Genomic DNA, 16,747 nt, shown 5'->3' on the forward strand with positions numbered 1-16,747 from the left:
TGCCGCAGCGACCCTTACTCCGTACTTGTTGCTATAAGTGTGAGCTCCCTTCATTTTTTAAGTGATTATCATTGGATAACCCCTTGAAGGGGCCTAGGCTATGACAAATCGTTCTGTTTTCGAGCAAGTGTTGCCACGATAACGGCTGACGCCGATGTTTTTTGCCAATCTCTGCCAATCTGCCTCAGTGGTTACGTTTTATTTGACAAGCATACTCCGGCGACGATGGGCGGTCACCGCGAGGAACGCACACTAGCGCTCAGACTTTTCTTGATTTTAAGTGCAATGCACTTCTTAAGCGACCCTGAACCTGCGTCCACCGGCGATGTCCGCGCACGTGGAAATGGGCGCGCGCAGCCTGGCCGCTGACATGGCACATACCCACGTGGGGGATTGGCCAGGAATCTCCTCGTCTTCCTTGGCAACGGGGGGAGATGGGCGCGCGCTGCCTGGCCGCTGACATGGCACATACCCACGTGGGGGATTGGCCAAGAATCAGGCGTGAGAAGGGCTAATGCACCTGCTTAAAGGAGTACTGACACGAAATTTCAAAGCTGAGATCCGCTCTAGCAATCAAGTACAACGACAACACAAATAGGTGTCTGTGAATAAATGCATCTTTCTTTCTTTGTAGTTGTGTGTGTGTGTGTGTGATCTCTCTTTCGCGAACATTACCGAACCACGCAAATTCAACTCGTGCATTCGCACTTTCACATTCTTCCCCTCTTGGAAATGCGGCGAATTTTTTTAACTGCCGGGCGGTCGCCGCGAGGCATGCGGTCACGTTTGCTCGTCATTTGCTTTGTATTTTTTACTGCGGACAGGCAAATTAACGATTTTCTAAAGAGCTGCGCTCTTAAAGCGATGACTAGAACAGTTTATACTTACACCAGTCGTGAAAATTTACAACTTGCGTACTTCTATATTAAATATTTGTGCCGATAGACAGCCTTATAATTATAACAGCGATATCAGTACCTACGTGCGTAAAACTCAATTTAAGTGTGCTACTTAAAGGGACACTGAAGTCAATTTGTCAAGCTCCCGTTTTTGCTTGCACTGCGTAGACTGGCTCAAATTAGCACACTTTTCATCGTTTATCCGGTTGACAAATCCGTAATTATTTTACAAAGCACGAAAGAAGAAAAACTACCCAACTAAGGCTGTGACGTTGGAAGGAGGGGGACCCTGATTGGACGATGCCCAAGGTTAGCAATCAAACACGTTTCGGTTTCGGTTTCGGTTCTGTAAAACACAGCCAATGGCGTTGTTGGATGGGCATTCTCAATATCTCAGTAATCATTGTACCGCGCTTCTGCCGTTGTCGGCTGTAAAATGCATAAGATAAGCCTCCCAGGATGGCTTGGAATCGCAGCATTCACTAGCCGAGGCCTACGCAGTGCATGAACGCCCTCTGCGTCCCCGCAGACGCTCAAATGCCATGCGCTTTTTCCCCTATATTTGGAGCTTTCCTCACTCATGCCTGTATCGTAAAAAGCATGTTCGCACCAGGCCAAGGGACTGTTGATTCTGGCCTGTGCCCACTGCCCGCAAGCAGTCGGTGCTTATGGCAACAGCACGCCAACGAGAACTCGCTAGCGCGCCAGTGCCAGCCTGCGCGCGTTCTGTGAACTAGTTAGTGGAGCAATGAACGTTGCAGCCCAAAAAAAAGGCGAACTCACTATAGAAAACATCTCTGGGCAACGAAAAAGTTAACTTACAAAAAAAGAAACGCAGGTACCCGCGGGGATTCGAACTTGTGACTTGCAAAACACTTGTGCTGACATACCTATACTCCGTTTCCTACATCAAGTGCAACGCTGTCAAAGCTAGCGCTCTTGTTTGCGCTCTGTGCTTCTGCGACAAAAAGTAGTGTGTTGCTTGCGGTGAGCCAAAAACAATAAATGCTTCGCCGGCAATCTTAAAGCATAAATATTTATCATGAGCTTGACACAAAACGCCCGTGTTCCCGGACAAACGATCGAAATATGCGAGTTTGTATTTTATGTTCGTCGCTTTCGTATCAGGTTTTCGCTCTCCGCGCAACCTTGAACGCCGTTTTTTGTTTACTCTTTGAGGCAGCGTTGAAAAAAATGGCGTCCAGCTCTCGGACTTCAACCACGCCTCCTGAACGCATCAACCACGCCTCCTGAACGCATGGCGACAAAATCGCCATTGCTGGTCAAACAACGGTGCGAGCTTGTTTCGGCCCGCACAAATGAGCACGGTATGCATCCAATGAACCCATACGTGCTGTTCATTTCCGCATGCGCGTAGTGTTTAGGTTACTGGGAACGAAATAAGATTTACAATTGAACTCGCAGAAGACATGATAAAAAATAAATAAAAAAAAAACGTCGGAATGCGGTTTCGAACCCATGTACTTAAAAATTCAGCGTCCTTTCTCCAGAGCGACGCGTTAGACCACACGGCTAGAAAACAGCGCGGAGCGATACACCTTCTTTCTTTGCGGACTACTTATATAGCCTTCACAGCGTTGCAAATGATGTATGAAACGGAGTATAGCGCTCCAAACCACTCGGCCACGGGCGAGCGCTGCCGACCTTGGAAATATAAGGTATATAACGTATAACCAGTTTACACTTTTATTTACTTTCAGCATTCCAAGTAGCTTAGGTGACTATTTGTTGTTTTGCTCTTGTGCAGTAAGCATCCCCCAAGTCTCCACAATATCTCACGTCTAGCAATTGGATTTCTTAGACGGAAAAGCGTTCGCAGATGCGTAGTCGTGCTGCTGGCCGCTGTGCTTTTTCGCCCAGCGCAAACACGTGCTTCCCGCACCCTAGTTTTACGCTGTACAGTAAAACTATCAGTTGATTTTATTTCCTTAGTACCTATATTGACTTCGCTGACTCTTCTCTCGCCTTCAAGAGGCCTTATATTTTCCTACTGGCGTACCAGTCAGCGAAGCGTCGCATGTGCGCTTGTGCAGCGCTTGTGTGAAGCGACCTTGACTTGGAGCTACATACAGTGTACAAACTCACCAAGTAAAGAAAGGCACATTATTACATTCACAAACGTGTCCTGGCTTCGTTTCAACTGAGCGAACGAATTGCGACGACCCGTCGGCGGCCGGCGGACGAAACGCTGGGCCGACTTACTCTGTCTGAAGGCCGAGGATCCGTGCAGTAGCGCAGCCAAATGCGAGCTCGGCTCCTCCCGATGTCACACGAAAACGCCACAGAAAATGGGCGAGCGTAAAGAGAGGAGGACAGCATTTTCGAATTAATTTTTCTACTAATTAAAATCGCGTAAACGCGCCCAGAGTGGTCGAAACATGGCCTGGGGACTCCGGACTACAATTTGCGCTAGTAATCCCGCAATGTTTACATATCACTTCAGTGTCCCTTTAATCGCAACACGCTCAATCTGCTGCACGACTGCCCTCAAATTACCTAACCCTGCCGAGAAATGCGCTCGACGCTGCAGGCCATGCTTTAATTAAGCAAGAACAGTGAGCCTTCCTGCAATACAGGTAAGCTCTTCAGTTGAGGGTGTGACATTAGAGGATTAATGCGCTCGACGTTGCAGACCACGCTTTAATTAGGCAAGAACACTGGCGTTCTTGCAGTAAAGGTAAGGCCTTGAGTTGAGGGTGTACCATTAGAGGAATTTATCTGAACTTCCTTTTTGAAACACATAACTTTTTACTTTAGTGGCACTATGCTCGCGTACCCACTGTTCTTCTTATCTGTTTTTTCCTCTGCGACTATTCGGCTGCCGGTCATGTCACGGCGATTGATTTAAAAGTGAGTAGAGCGTTTACTGCACAATCCAAAACTGAAAGAATCCACAATGAAGGTGAATTCGCGTGTAACGACAACGGGACAACTCGTGGGAAACCGCGACATCGCAGCAAAACAGCGATCTGAAACAGGGCTGACGTAGCACCACGAAAGCCAAGTTTCGTCGGCGCTAATCTTCCTTGTGTACCCAAACAACCTATAGCCCCGATTTCTGATAATGCAAGGCAGCACCCAGGAACGTTCTGCCATGAGGCGAGAAAACAGATGGCGAGGCAAATATGCAGGTAAGAGTTGTAGTTCTTGTACTTCTTTTAAGTGCTGGAGAGTCGGTAAGGTAAGCGGCTCCACAGTGTTACCACGAGCATGCTGGGTGAAATTGCTGAGCGGCTGAGAGATTGAGATCGTGCAATATGCGATGCAAGTGACTCACGGGACCTGACATCAAACACGATATTACAAAAGACTTGTGCGCGCTTCACTGTACATGCGGTACACTCTAGTGGCTTACAGCGCTTACAGCCCTTCACTCCGCCTCTTAACAAATCGCGATGAATAATTTGTTAAGTAAAAACAGCTGTTTTACCCCTGACTTTCTCTACCTGTTTTTGACTTTGCCCATCGTCTGAACAAACCGTCTCGTACGTTCAAACGCACGATGAACTGCCTCCTTCAACGAACACAGTCAGCAAGCGTACCAGCAAGAACACCAGCGATGACCAGTTCGATTCCTAGCGGGAGCGCAACTTTATGTCCATTGATTTACTTAGTGCTAGTCCCGAATTCGCTTTCTCTCGCAAAGCAACGCAAATTACGCGCTGCCCTTCCCTTACTTGGCGTTCTCACCTCGTGGCTTTCTTTATATATATATATATATATATATATAAATATATATATATATATATATATATATATATATATATATATATATATATATATATATATATATATATATATATATATATATATATATATATATATATATATATATATATATATATATATATATATATATGTATATATATTTTACATTTATACATTAAGCTGGCAGTCTAATTCATTGCCGCCTTTTTAACTCTTTGCCAACTTCTTGAAATGTATGCACGGCGGGTTTGTTTTCACTCGTGCCCAAATCATCGCTCTCAGGTTGGACATTTTGGCTAATTGTAGTAATGATTCGCAGGAGACATGTGCACACACAGAGAAAACTCAAATGAATACGGAGGAGGTTAGCCCCACTAAATTAGGGAATTGTTTGTACAGATTGGAGAAGAATGTAACATAAAAAGCGGTGAAACCAGTGAGGTCAATTCATGGCAATACATCAACACTTACGCTCAAAGAATTCAGGTGTTTTTCCGCTACGGGAGACATCAATTTGGATTTTTCTTTCTGTTGTTTTCTCTCTCTTCTACTTGGGCTCCCGAATATTAGAAAAGAACTTGAATGCGTTTCATTTGTGCTCTGGAGAGTGTTTACTGCGACGCTACGCAGAAACAAACGGTGTGGCAATGACGGAGACATTTTGATTGTCCTTGCCTGAAGCTTTAGCTGCTTCACTTTCGGCTGGCTAAGTTATTTTATTTGAGCCCATAGCCATAGCGATTATCAGGCTTTTCACCTCGTCAGGGTTATGAGTAATTTCGTAATCGTGTTTATTGAATTATCTATTCTGTATCTAAAAAGCACCATGTTACCTAAATTCTAAAAAAAAGTGTAATGCCATTCACATTTTTCATTTGTTTGCATTATTGCCCAGAGATATCTGCTCACCGAAACACCGGCCCGTGGTCATTTGCCCATTTCAAAGCTTCCCTTCTGTGAAAGCCGTAGGCCAGTAGTTCCACGTGGCCCCACAGGCTGTTTGCCTTGGGCATTGGCGGTAGGCGTGCTCCTGGTGGAATGCGTTTGTGTATGGCTTTTTTCCCGTGCAGAAATATTAGAAGCCACACAAGAATCACTAGTCCACAGGTGATGAAAATCATATCCGAAGGCATACTGCACGCTGAAGTATTTCCTGCGCCAAAACAATTTACTACTTTATTATGTCTAGAAACAAAAAAATTACGCATATAACAACTTCTCTCTCTGACATGCCCTCTTTCATTCCAAAAATTATCATGGTTTATTGAATTGATTTGTTTGAAGAAAAAGAGTCTCGTTAGAGCATTTGTATTGTTTATTTCTTTGGAACCACCAAATATATTAGGGCATTTCTTTGTAGCTGTGCTCGATAGTTTGTTTGAAGAGGGTGTATTATGCAACTAGACCTCCACAAGTTTTTTTCTCTAAAAAATGCCAGTACAATGCCAAAAGAGGAGGATGGACAACGATGAAGCGGAATAAATTTTCCATTTGGGCGGTTCAATATCACGAGTGAGAACGCACGGGCTTCTTGTACAGCATTCGTCTCAAGCTACCCTAGTCAACCGTTTCAGCAAGGAAACCATCATTTCTGTATGCTGGTGCAATTAGGCCACAAAGCTGTCAAGTAAGCACACCTGGTGCGTCTGTAGTCACCCCACTGACGACGTCACAAATTCGCGGCAGCTGTCATGTTCTGGACGGCGTCCCTCTCAGGTGCCTCTTCGTGCCTTACATTCAAGATCCAAAATATACATAGGTCATGGCCAAACCTCCGCTCATTCTACGCAGTCAACCTCGCACTCCCGCAACATACTGCGGCACGAATGTAGTTCAGGACAATGACGTGCTTAAAATATCATCATCATCATCACCACCCCCACCACCAGCCTGTCTACGCCCAGTGGAGGGCCAAGGCCTCTGCTATAGATCTCCAAATATTCCGGTCCTGTGGTAACTGCGACCAATTTATCCCTGCAGACTCGTTGATGTCATCTTCCCACCTAACTTTCTGCCACCCCATGCCATGCTTTCCTCTTTTAGAAATCCACTGTTACCCTTAATGATAAACGGTTATTTTGCTTTCTCATTACATGCCATACCCATGCCCATTTCTTCTTCCTAATTTTTACTGAAGTGTTCTTTAAACGCGTTTGTTCCCTGACACACCGCGCGCTCTTCTTGTCCCTTAATGTTACACCAATCATCTTCCATTCCATTGCTCCTTGAGTCGTCCTCAATTTAAGTTGAACCCTTTTAGTGAGCCTCATGGTTTCTGCCCGTTAGTGAGCACTGGTAAGATGCAGCTGTCATACACTTTCTTCTTCAGGAAAAATGGTAGGCTGCCATTCATTATCTGAGAATGCCTGCCGAATGCACTCCACCCCATTCTTATCCTTCTAATTATCTCTGCCTCATGGTTGGGATCTGGGGTCACTACTTGGCCTAAGTAGATATATTCGCTTACCCCTTCAACTGCTCGCCACATATCTCATATCACTGGGCTCCCCCGAGGCTATTAAGCTTCAAATACATAAGCATGTAGATTGCCACACTTGAGAAGATTCCAGTGTTATGCACTGAGACGTTATCCTTCTTCTCAAAGTACTGCAGAAGTTGGGCACGAGACCCATAAAGCGGACATCTAAAAGTGGAAGAGTCGTGAAAGACAAATTATTGAACATCTTCACGAAGTCAACAGATGGTGAGTAGTCCACCAAAAATAATTTGCATCCGCGGTGAGAGGCGACTGAATGATACCTTGTGGATATGACAGACGTCTTCGGAAGATTTCAAAAATTGCACATCGCAATCTTGGGAGCCGATATGGTCAGTCCTGCGTTGGAGGGAATTGGAGGTGGCGCATTCAATAGGCTCGCCTTAAAAACTAACTTGCCGTCGGAGCGATCATCACGCAATGGCGTTCCTTTGAGCAAGCCAAATGTCGTTGCATTCCACATCAACTCCTAAAGCATCCCAAGTAGACGACAATATCCTCCTGCCTATCACCATCCCCAAAAACGGACCGTATTCCCGTGAGCAGTGGGAAGGCATGTTATCCAGCCGTTTCCTTGAGAACCAGTATATCTTGGTTTCCCAAATAGCCAGCGCCAGGATTTCCCGTGAACGACCTCACTAGGAAGCCACCCCACAATATTTATTTTTCCTTAATAAAGTTTCTCTTCTTCTTCTTCTTCAACTGACTCTTTTGGGGACCTGCGTAAGAAAGCCTGACAAAAATAATCCGCCAGAAATTACTCCGGCACACCGCTACTCCACCACACCGCCTCGTCGATTTGGCTGTGCCGACTACGACAATGATAGAAAACGTCATTGGCGAACAGCTTGTTAATCTAGGCCTGTTGATTGTGCACGTGGTCAGCCGCCGGATTCAGGTTGCCAACCGTAGTTTTCCTGACCATACTAGCAGCTCTTGTCGGTACCCTTGGCGTCGGCCCAAGGATACTGAAAAACGGCGCGCCCGAGATGACAAGCCGATCTGCTTTAATCGCGAACCATTCGGCCATACCGCTCGTTAGTGTCAAAGCCATTGGCTGTTTTTAGAACCCACACTTTCATACAAAGGTAAATGACCAGCAAAGCTCCTCAGTGTGTTATCCCAAATACAAAGAAAATTGTCACAAAGAAGTGCACAATGATCTTGTGCAGCATCAAGTGGACCTTCACAGGCGCGAAAACAATTTCTCTTGGCTTTCGCGGCGATGATGCGTTCATTGTTTTTGGCATTATAGGATTTAACAGGTTCTCAACCACACAACAAAAAATAAATACAGTACACAGAAATACACAAGAAACAACACGTCAAAATGAACGAAACTGCGTATGCTTGCTTAGGTACGATTACACCCCCGGCAAAATTTCTCACAAACTTTCAAGCCCAATTTCTTGGACTCCAGTTATTGAACTTATAGGCAAAACAATTCTGAACAATTTCCTGAACTGTTCACTAATAGAGATACACTGTCAGTGGACCTTTTGTTTAGAGTTTTAATTGAAAGGTTTCATTATAAATAGCTAAGCCAGTCTACATATACCATTTTCATTTTTGTCGGGTACGAAGGGTTTACCTTTTATTCTCGCCAAATTCTCATCGTTACACGATTCCAGCGACCAAGTGACCTAACTTCGCGAATATTAAATTATTTTCAGATACAAGAGTTTACAGGTTTTAATTGTCCGTCCTAAGCATCGAAGGCGATAGTTTATTTCGGCCTTGTGTTTTTAGAGCGATAGCTCTAAAACGCTACATCTCTTGCGCTGATTCGTCGTCTCATAATGACCTTCAGCTGTTGCCGCACAAGCTGCACCTTTCTTACCGCTTCGCTTGATCAGAGCTTCGCCGTAGTACCACGTGACTGGGCGAAGTTCACCGACAGATATATGACAATACTGCGCTCATTTACTTTGCAAAAACAAAGACTAGAGAAGCGCATAATGCACGCGCGCAAACGCGCTGCTTTGCCAGCACATAGTTTTTAAGTCTCGCGGGCGATGCCGCGCCAGCTGGAGACAGAGAGAGAGAGAAAGCTCTTTATTGAAAAAGCAGATAGGTTTGCCGGCGTTTACAGCCTCCTACATGCTCATCTGCTAAGGTATAGGGAGAGGGGAAGAAAAGGCCCAAGAAAGAGGTGGACAAAAAAGAAAAAGAAAAAAAATGGTCGTGGGCTTCGCGCGATAACAGACTTTCACAAATTTGGTTTTTGGTCTAAGTTGGGCCGCGTAATTTACAATTTGGAAAGCACGTCAATGGCATCCAAATAAGAGAACAGACTCAGAAGAGCTTGGCGCTGCTTTGAGGGACAAATCCACAGTCCTAATATAACCTTGAGAGTTATTGGGCCCTGTTCTAGACGCTCAATGTTTTCAAAGAAGTGGGATCGCGGTTCCGTGTAGGCGGCACATTCTAATAAAATGTGTTCAACTGTTCCCACACAAGAACAATTATCACCGTGCAGATTCGGCGTCGCTCCAAGGCTGGACACAATATCAGGTTCCAGTGGATACCTGGACACAGCGGCATCAAAGGGAACCAAAACGTCCACGAAGCGGCCCGTAAAGGCCTTCTGCACCTGAAATACCGCAAGGTGTGTTTTACGAAAGCAGAAGCTTCTGCCATAGCTCAGCACTTTGCCGTGACTGAAAGAAACCGCCTGTGGAGTAACTTGCAAAATTCCCGCTGCTTTCTGTACAGTTTTGACTCAGAAGTGAAGTTGAGATTCCCGAGACTGTTCCCTCGTAAACTGGAAACGTTGTATCATCGTCTACAGCTGCACAATGCAGACATAAGTAGTAGTTACCTATTTCACCTCAGAGCGGCGTAAAATCCGCACTGTGATAATTGTTTATGTCTGGAAACAGTTGGCGCTCTCTGTGCGCGCCCTTCAACGAAAGCAAAAAGAGGAGCCCAGCCATCCAGTAGATATATTTACAGACGGCAGGCTACAAAATCTCAAGCTAAGGCAAAATCTACGAACTACTGTGTGCACAGTGTTTGCTCTCGCTCCTGATAACTAGGTTTAGGAGCGCTAAACCAGAGCCATTTCTTACTGTTCTAATATTTTTTATTGCGATTTCTTTCTTTCCCTGAATTTTCTAAATTCCCTAGGAAACGTGATGCTTATCACACAACTGGATATATCAAACGCGTCTGTGTAAATAAATACGTGTTTTTTGTGACGGTACAAGTCATTACACGGTTTATTCTAGGCTGCTGCCTAAATCGTTCTTACTCTTAAAGGAATTTGAAAGGGCTAAGGCACGAAACATTGTTGAATGGTTAAAAAGTAGCCGGCCACTTGACCCCAAAAAAGGGCCCAAAGAAGGTGAAGCATTTCAACCACCGACTTGATAAATATAGTCATGAAGCAAACTTCGGCTCTTTGAACATCACCGAAGCGCACGTCCTTACAACATGGACTGGAGAGGGTTCGGTCCAGACATGAGGCTACATTTTTAGTAGTACAGTAGACTGTCAATAAACGGATCTTCAAGGGGCCGAAAAAATTAGTCCAATTTAATAGAGGGTCTGTTTACTGGATGGGCAGTGCAAAAGTACAAATTTATGTGCGTACACACTTTCAATACCATTCCTCGTAAATCTAAGCCCTAGAAGGTGAATGTAGTTGATATTTTTTCAGAAAGCAAAAAAAAACTACAAGAGGTTTAGTCACAGCATCAAAAAGTTTTTTTTGGCATCAATTCGTTACCGTGCCCGAAAAAAACGCAACTTTGTTATCGGAACCCTTGCAACTGCATCTTCAGGATCGTTTTTCTTTCATTGCACGTAAGCTTTGGACAAACGTTTCAGATCCTGGTTCCTTCTGAAAAAACTTTCTTAGATACTACACAGCTGACTGTGCTCCTTGAAGTGTGGTAGTTTCTAGGGTAGCTACATCTTCAGATTCATCTTGCAGCTCATCCTCCTTGTTCTCCTCTCTATCGCACACCTTTGCAACAATGCTCTCCTCTGTGTTGTCAGGGCAAGTCGCAACATCCCTGTCGATATTGTGGGAGTCGTGGAGAACCGCGACCCCCGATCCCGAGCCGCCGCGTGCTTCGGTGAGAGACGCGTCGCGCTGGTTCGTCGGCACCCCCGATGGATGGCACCACCCGTCCGTGCGCTGGATAGGCACGCTGGCTGCGCGAGCATGTGCGTGCGGGTGATAGAGAGAGAGTCTGATAGAAGGTCCAGTCTCGGTGACATCGGCGGAATGACGGCTGCGGCGTGCCAAGTACCTCAGGTGGAGACTTTGTTCTCGCGTGCTGTCAGTGCCTGCCTCCCGTTCGCGATCACGACCACATTGGCGTGATTCGTGAACGCCATCGAGCTTTGGGCTTGCATTCTTTGGTGTATATATTTGTGGGTGTATATATTGTGTGTATATATTTGTGTGTTTTGACGATTAAACGCTTCAGTTGCTAGTAGCGCTTCGTCCCGTTGTCTTTCTTGTCCAAGTTTTGTTTTTGCGCTGTTTCCCATTATGATTCTTTGCGAGTTCCCAAATAAACGGGTGTGCTTCGGCACTACAGTGTAGTGTGTTCTCGTATCGGCGAACCTCGCTTGGCCGCTCTAGGTGCGCGGCCCACGTGTTTGACACGCCCGGAGCTAGTGTGGTGGCCTACGGCGGAGTGCTGGCTAGGTCGCCCCTAAGAATCTCACGATGTTCCACAATGTGCATTTACTCATCACAGGCCAGAGGGATTTCCTTTAAAGCACACCGCTCTATTACCTCCTGCCTCTCAATGGCATCTTCACTGTGACCTTCTCTCTAGTCTGGCAAGTAGGATGACACTTGAGAACAGTCCAATCATGCATGCCTGAATTAATTTGCTATAGCGTCAGTCAGCTACCTCCAGGCATCGCCAATAAGGTGAGTGGCGCAAAGAATGCCCATTCTCTACTCCTTATTCTGGCTCATGCACACCAGCATGCTGGGCAGGAGACCCTCGCGGAAACGGGCTTTGGGGGCTCGAATAACTCCCTCATCGATGCGCTGCAACACAGATAATTAACGAGACTAACGACTACTAATAAGGCAAGGCTTACAAGCGTAACAAGGCTAAAGAAAAAATAAAAGTGAAACAAGCGGAACCGGGAAAAGCTGATGCTCATGGCAATGAGTCAACGAGAAGTTCCGTTTTCGCTTTCATTTACATCGTGACGAGAAACGTTTAGTTCCGACTACCGAAAGTTTTTGTTACGTTATCTGAATATAAGATCAACCAAATCACAAGCTACTGTTCCGCTTAAGCGGTAATTCCGTTTAAGCGATTTCCGTTTATTAAGACTCTACTGTACAGGCATTTCACCAACCAAAAAAAATACCTGTAGATGACGAGTAGTCTTGCGTAACATTTTCTGGCATGGTTGGGTTTTTATGTTTTTCGCGGGTGTCCCATAAACAGGGATGAAAATGTGGTATCTCGTAGGCTTTTGCAAACCTTCAAAAGGGAACCAAACCAAGACTTCAAGGTTTAATATCAGAGTATGGTCCTCCAACTGTCAAATACCGCCGCTTCCCGAATTTCCGCTGTGATGGCTATTAAAACAATGAGTATAATTACTACCACCCCCCCGTCCCTTAAATTTTTGACAACATTCAACAGTCACTTAGGTCAGTGTAGTGGACGGAGAGAACTGATGTTGAACTTTCAACTAACAAATTTGAAGTTTTAAGCTCGTCAATTATTTTCAGCACGTCAGCTTACTTAATGAGAGAAAGCTCCAAAGACACCTAGGCAATTACAAGCGGTGGAATTCGAAATAATTATTAAAAGGAAGCCTTATCATCGCACGGCACACAGGACACGGCTTTGCTGACTGCTGCTGTGCGGCTGGACCAAATTTCAACACCTTGCACGACGCTAGGACGTGAAAGAGAAGCACGCGCCAAGTACCTTTTCTAGTGTTTTTGAGACACAGTCTATGGAGCGAATGTCGGCGAATGGGTGCCCTCCATGCTTTTTGCGCAATGTTCGAGGCAAGCACTAGGGAACACGTCGCAGCCAGGGAAAATGTAGGAGCCGGCTAAAGACCGCGCATGACGCCGAACTGTACATTTTCCCTCGGTGGGCCATTCAATGCTCCCATTTCAAAACGCATTTCTGTTACCCGACACAACTATTTTCTCATTAGAATCACACTTCACTGCTAGGCGATTTTGTGTTCGATTTTTTGTGACGCACGGTCAAACAATTACCGAGATTCTAGCAACTGCAACGGAAGGACTTTATGCCTTTCGCTCAAGCACCGAAACACGCCGCCGAGAGGGCTTTCCCTGTGGTAACCAAGATGGACTTGTTTGACTCGAAATGCAAATCAGATGAAATAAAATGACCGCAATCATGTTCAAGATTGCAAAACTTTCCCTTCGGCGGTTTTCTTAGCGCTTTGCAAGTCGAAACTCCTGTTATTGGTGCTGCTGTGTGAACCGATTTGTAACCAAAGAAGTCATGTACTTCAACTTTTCATGAGACCGGCGTGAGACAAACCAATACCCTACGAAGATATTTGTGAAATACAATTGAAAAAAGGTTCTGCTTTGGCATTTAGTCCGACCATGAAGTTGCAGGAGACTTGGAGGAGCAGGCAGGGTAGCCTGGACCAAACGCAATGTGCGAAAATTTGCAGGTAGCAACTAAAATTTTTCAAGGAACTTTTCAGAGTTTTTCATAACTTGTTTCATGTTCTTCTCATTTGGTGTATTTATAACATACCACTTTCAAAACATGTTTGTGGGGTTCTTTTAGTGCGAAAACGAAGACTTTCTATTGATGTGCTACCAGGACGAAACTCTTAAATTATTCTAAACATTTTAGCAGAATTAGTATTCTATTTATGAACCTGGCATTTGAACTGCGCTTCAAAAATCCATATTTGTACAAGTTTTCTTGTTGAAATTTTGGTATGGATCAAGCCCAACGTAGCTTTATGAACAATAATCGGTTATTTAAAAAAAACAATTGTCCCAAACCCATTGCCAGATTCAATACATGATGGAAAAGGTGTAAGCGAATTTGTCTTTATATATCCGGTACAAACTTGTTTCAGTCATTGAATAGGTGCTTAAATGAGGAAGAAGAATCCGGGAACCACATTATTCCACATAGCGATTGTATTTTGATTACTTTAATTTTTAGCGTCATGAGTTAGCGTCAGCGGGTTATATGAGGCATGATGGCACCATGAATTAATACCGTTTCTAAGCAGATATTCGAGGCTGCAGGAAAATGCAATGCGCTTGTTTCTGAAGTGATTATAGTACGATTTGGGTTTAAGGTACATGTGAAAATTGGGCACGGATAATTTGAATCATAAATTGCCGAATATGTTATGTCCTACAAACGTGGTGTGGTTCTCGAATAAAGCTTCTTTTTTTAGAAGTAAAGTTAAAACCAAATATAATGACGTTACCGGGAACCGCTAATTATTTCGTTAAATCGAAAGCTTGGTAAAATTGGGACTGTCATTTTACAAGCAGTTCATTCCATAAATTCAATTTTTAAAGGAAGGCGCATCCAAGCAGCTACCATGACATAGTAATTGCTGTGGAGCTCGCCTTCCGATAATCTAGCGATGCGCTAAATGTTTGTGGGGAAAGTAATATCAATAAAACGCCAGTGGTTGTGGAGAAAACGAATCTATTTCAATGCAAAAAAGCATTCGATTTTTGCTTGTGTGCGCTTCGTTATCACTATGCGGTCAGAGTTTTCGTAGCACGCAAGCACTTTCAAGGCGTTCTTGGTTAATTCGTGAACAGCGCCATCAAAGCGCCTGAGCAGGTCAATAGCGTTCATCACATGGCCTTCAGCAGGCCACCGAGCTTCAGCAGTTTCTCCGTCGCCAGCATCGTCTGACAGTTCTTGTGTGCCAGAAACTGACTGTGCGATTTGTTCTCCGTTCAAAGCATCCGTCGTGTCGGTACTCAAATAGTCGTAAAAGCTCGGATCGGCTGCCACATCGTTAAGCCGTCGAAGGTGTTCCCAGGAAATGGCCGGGATTTTTTTCTTCTTGCTCGAGTATAGTGCTTGCGGAGCCCGAGTCGGCCTTGGCAGGGGACGTAATGAAGCAGGTGTGCTTGAAGCAGGTGACGGCGACCTGTCGAATAATCTTCGCAACGTCCGACGAAGCACATTCGAAATTGCTGCTTTTTGGAAGTGTCTGTTTAAATACTTCATTAAATCGGAAATGGCATTGAACTGTTTTGTTATTCGAGTTCCTAAAAGTATTGAGTCGCAGAGCAATCTGCGGGTGATCGGAGTTTGTTCATTAAGTTGGGAAATTCGTAAAATCGGGTTTCGTTCGATTCGATTCGATGGTACTTTATTCAACACAAGGAAAGTACATAAAATGGGTATATACAGGAGGAGGTCCCGAAGTCAAATACTGCAGGGGGACCTCCTATAATACAAGCATCAACCAGTGCATGTTTTAACTAACAGTGTTAGAGTAGAATGTTGAAACAGACAAAACAGATCGCGTTTTGGTACTGTTTCTTTCTTATGCATGCTGGAATACATAAAGAGTAATAAAAATGGTAAATAAATGCGTAATTAAATAAAAATGCGGGCGTTCTCCGAAAAGCCATGAATACTGGCCACGGCATCTATTTTTGTTTTTTTGTGATCGGTACATGCGGTCGTATATAAGGACAATAAAATATGTATGATTTCTTGAATAACACGCTAAAGAAGTAAACAAACTCAATACGTCGTGGAGAGCGTGTGCCACAAACAGAAATTGCCTCTAGCAGACATCAACGCAACCGCAGCTTCTACACATAATGCCGCTATCATTGAAAGTGGCAGGAATCGGAGAATAGACAAGGCAGGTTTGCAAAACGCCTTTCTTCACACTGCCTAATAACGAAAATGAGCCACCGCTAAGCGGAACTCACCTCGGGCAACCGGAAGTAGGAGTTCAATGTGTTGGGAAGCACTGAGGCACCGCTTGCACTGGCTTAGTGCCTAGTTTAAAAGCATCGCAGCAAACACCAGCTGGAAAATCAAGCCCCTATGGTCTCTGTAGTCGCGTTTTGTGTGGCTTGCCGCCGTCATTTCCCTAAAAACCCAGAGTCAATACTAGGTCAGTTTCCACCAAAAATGTAGGCCGATGAGGTTTTCAAACTAAGCATGAAAGCGACAAAACCGAGCACCTGCTGTTTACGTTTTACGCTTTTGCAAGAGCGGGCTCATTCCATAAAAACGATCGTGAAATGACACCATAAAGAAGAGGTTCACCCACTTATTTTCGTGCGCCATGTGTCTCTTTTCCAGCTGTTCAGCTTAAAAACTCGGCCAACATGGATCTTTCCTTCGGTCTTTTCAATATTTGCTTCTCAATGTTGTGTTTTATTCACCCTGTAATTACTCTTCTGAAATTTTTTCTACCTTTTAACTTATTGTATATATTGCTTGGTACTAAATGCTCATACAATCCGTCCCTGCAATATCCCGGCATATTCACAGTACCCTCAAATATATAATACACTACAATAACTCAGTCGCCCTTCTTCTGCCCTAACTTTAACAAAGGCCGGGAGAATGAGAGTCTACATTTTTGGCCATGTTTTATTTAATGTGTTTGTGGGTCAAATCTA

At 44.6% G+C, this 16,747-nt stretch overlaps 1 protein-coding gene across 5 annotated transcripts in view; it reads right to left on the minus strand.

Annotated features, from left to right (window-relative positions):
• The window catches only part of LOC144149018 (cytochrome P450 2F3-like), a 61,618-nt gene extending 45,286 nt beyond the window's left edge, over nucleotides 1-16,332 (minus strand). The window contains exons 1-4 of one of the 5 annotated variants that reach the window (XM_077680560.1): nucleotides 16,046-16,332; nucleotides 9,598-9,718; nucleotides 7,389-7,464; nucleotides 5,538-5,781 (exon numbers count right to left, since the gene is read on the minus strand). In XM_077680560.1, coding sequence (XP_077536686.1) covers nucleotides 5,538-5,761 — 224 coding nt within the window. In that variant the 5' untranslated portion in view covers nucleotides 5,762-5,781; nucleotides 7,389-7,464; nucleotides 9,598-9,718; nucleotides 16,046-16,332. The remainder of the gene's footprint in view (nucleotides 1-5,537; nucleotides 5,782-7,388; nucleotides 7,465-9,597; nucleotides 9,719-16,045) is intronic. The other 4 variants (XM_077680559.1, XM_077680555.1, XM_077680556.1 and 1 more) reach the window with 4 other exon arrangements.
• Nucleotides 16,333-16,747: the final 415 nt, after the last annotated feature.

Source organism: Haemaphysalis longicornis, unplaced genomic scaffold (genome assembly GCF_048455015.1).
Source record: "Haemaphysalis longicornis isolate Haplotype H1 unplaced genomic scaffold, Haemaphysalis longicornis Haplotype H1 scaffold_8, whole genome shotgun sequence".
NCBI classification, from domain to species: Eukaryota; Metazoa; Arthropoda; class Arachnida; order Ixodida; family Ixodidae; genus Haemaphysalis; species Haemaphysalis longicornis.